A 1454-nucleotide genomic window follows, 5' to 3' on the forward strand; every position below is an offset into this window, starting at 1 on the left:
CAATTTCGGCTAAAAGAATTGACAAAATCCTACACACTGTGCCTTTAATAAAAATAATAAGATAATGTGACACATTTTAAATGTTTTAATAATGTGAAAATGTGGCTTTTTATTTCATTTATATAACTAATAAAAGTATTTTTATGCATTTTTGCATTTTGTTTCTAATTTCATCAATTTAAAAACAGCTAAGCTTGGCTTCATTGTCTGGGCCACAAGTGAATGAATAAATACTGAGTTTGCGTTTCTGTTTTTTAAATGTKTATTTAAATGTAACTGGTGCAGTAAAGCTGAATGTTTCATGTTGAATTTTTGGTACTTTCATTTACTGTTTTTGTAATAAATAGCAGAAACTCTTGTGATAAACTGATAAGTCCATCCCCTAGCTGCACTTTTTATTAAACTCTCAGTGCTTCCAGACAGAAAACAGCTGATTTTCTTCAGAGACACACAGAACACCTGTTCTACAGCCTGTGACAACACACAGCTTAGGCTACGTTTCAGGTACATATATATACAGACCTTTTGAGGTCAGCTGTCTTGTTACTGGGGGCTGTTTCTGTGGTAATCACAGCAGCTGGAAGAGCACCAGCTTTCTTGTCATCCTCCTCGCTGTCGGATCCTCCAGAGGAGCTGCTGTCTGAGGCCATAAGTGGAGCCTTCTTCCCTTCTTCCACTGGAGAAGGATCAGAAGAGGCACTAGCATCTGRTAACAGAAACAAACAACAAATATAAAAACACAGATTGACTTAATCATGGTAAATTAACAATTTTTTATTCTAATAACTCAAATCAGAAATGTGTGTTAAGTGATTTTGGAAATTGCTCACCACTCTTCTCAGGGTTTTGTTTGGCTTGTTTTTCTGCATCAGTGCTGTCCTCTGGAGAGCTGCAGCGGGGTTCAGCCTCAGTACTGACAAAGAAGAAAACAGTTTCACATTTCTTTTTATGAACAACTACTGTTCTTGTCCATTTCAGAACAATGAGGTCTAACTGTCATTTCATTTCCACCATATTTAGTCAGTGCTAAGCTAACTGAAAACTGAAACTTTCCACTCAAAACAAACATGTTTAAAAAAAAAACTCTTCAAAACTTAAATGCTGTTTGAAATAATACCTCTAAAACACGTGCTCRTCTTGTAGCACATGATCAAAGAAAAATCTGAAATCAAATATAAACCATTCTGAATGCAAATGTAAAATTTTTCTTTTATTTTGAAGGTGAATGGGTGTTTACGTCAGCAGCCTCCTGTGAGGGCGCTGCACAGAGAAGACTAGAAATGATTTAGCAAGTAACTAAAAACAAAGGAGGACCACCAGAGCTGCTTCAGAGAAGGAGAACCTCAGTTTGGCCAGTTAGCTTTCAAGTTAGCACCTTTTTCAGTGGTAGAATAGAATAGAACAGAACAGAACAGAACAGAACAGAACAGAACAGAACAGAACAGAACAGAACA

At 36.4% G+C, this 1454-nt stretch overlaps 1 protein-coding gene across 1 annotated transcript in view; it reads right to left on the bottom strand.

Annotated features, from left to right (window-relative positions):
- The window catches only part of ppp6r2a (protein phosphatase 6, regulatory subunit 2a), a 34314-nt gene that overhangs the window by 6026 nt on the left and 26834 nt on the right, over positions 1-1454 (bottom strand). Inside the window, exons 21-22 of the mRNA XM_014020120.1 lie at positions 831-913; positions 523-706 (exon numbers count right to left, since the gene is read on the bottom strand). Of these exons, the coding sequence (XP_013875574.1) occupies positions 523-706; positions 831-913 (267 nt within the window). The remainder of the gene's footprint in view (positions 1-522; positions 707-830; positions 914-1454) is intronic.

This window comes from Austrofundulus limnaeus, unplaced genomic scaffold (genome assembly GCF_001266775.1).
Source record: "Austrofundulus limnaeus strain Quisiro unplaced genomic scaffold, Austrofundulus_limnaeus-1.0 Scaffold241, whole genome shotgun sequence".
Classification (NCBI taxonomy): Eukaryota; Metazoa; Chordata; class Actinopteri; order Cyprinodontiformes; family Rivulidae; genus Austrofundulus; species Austrofundulus limnaeus.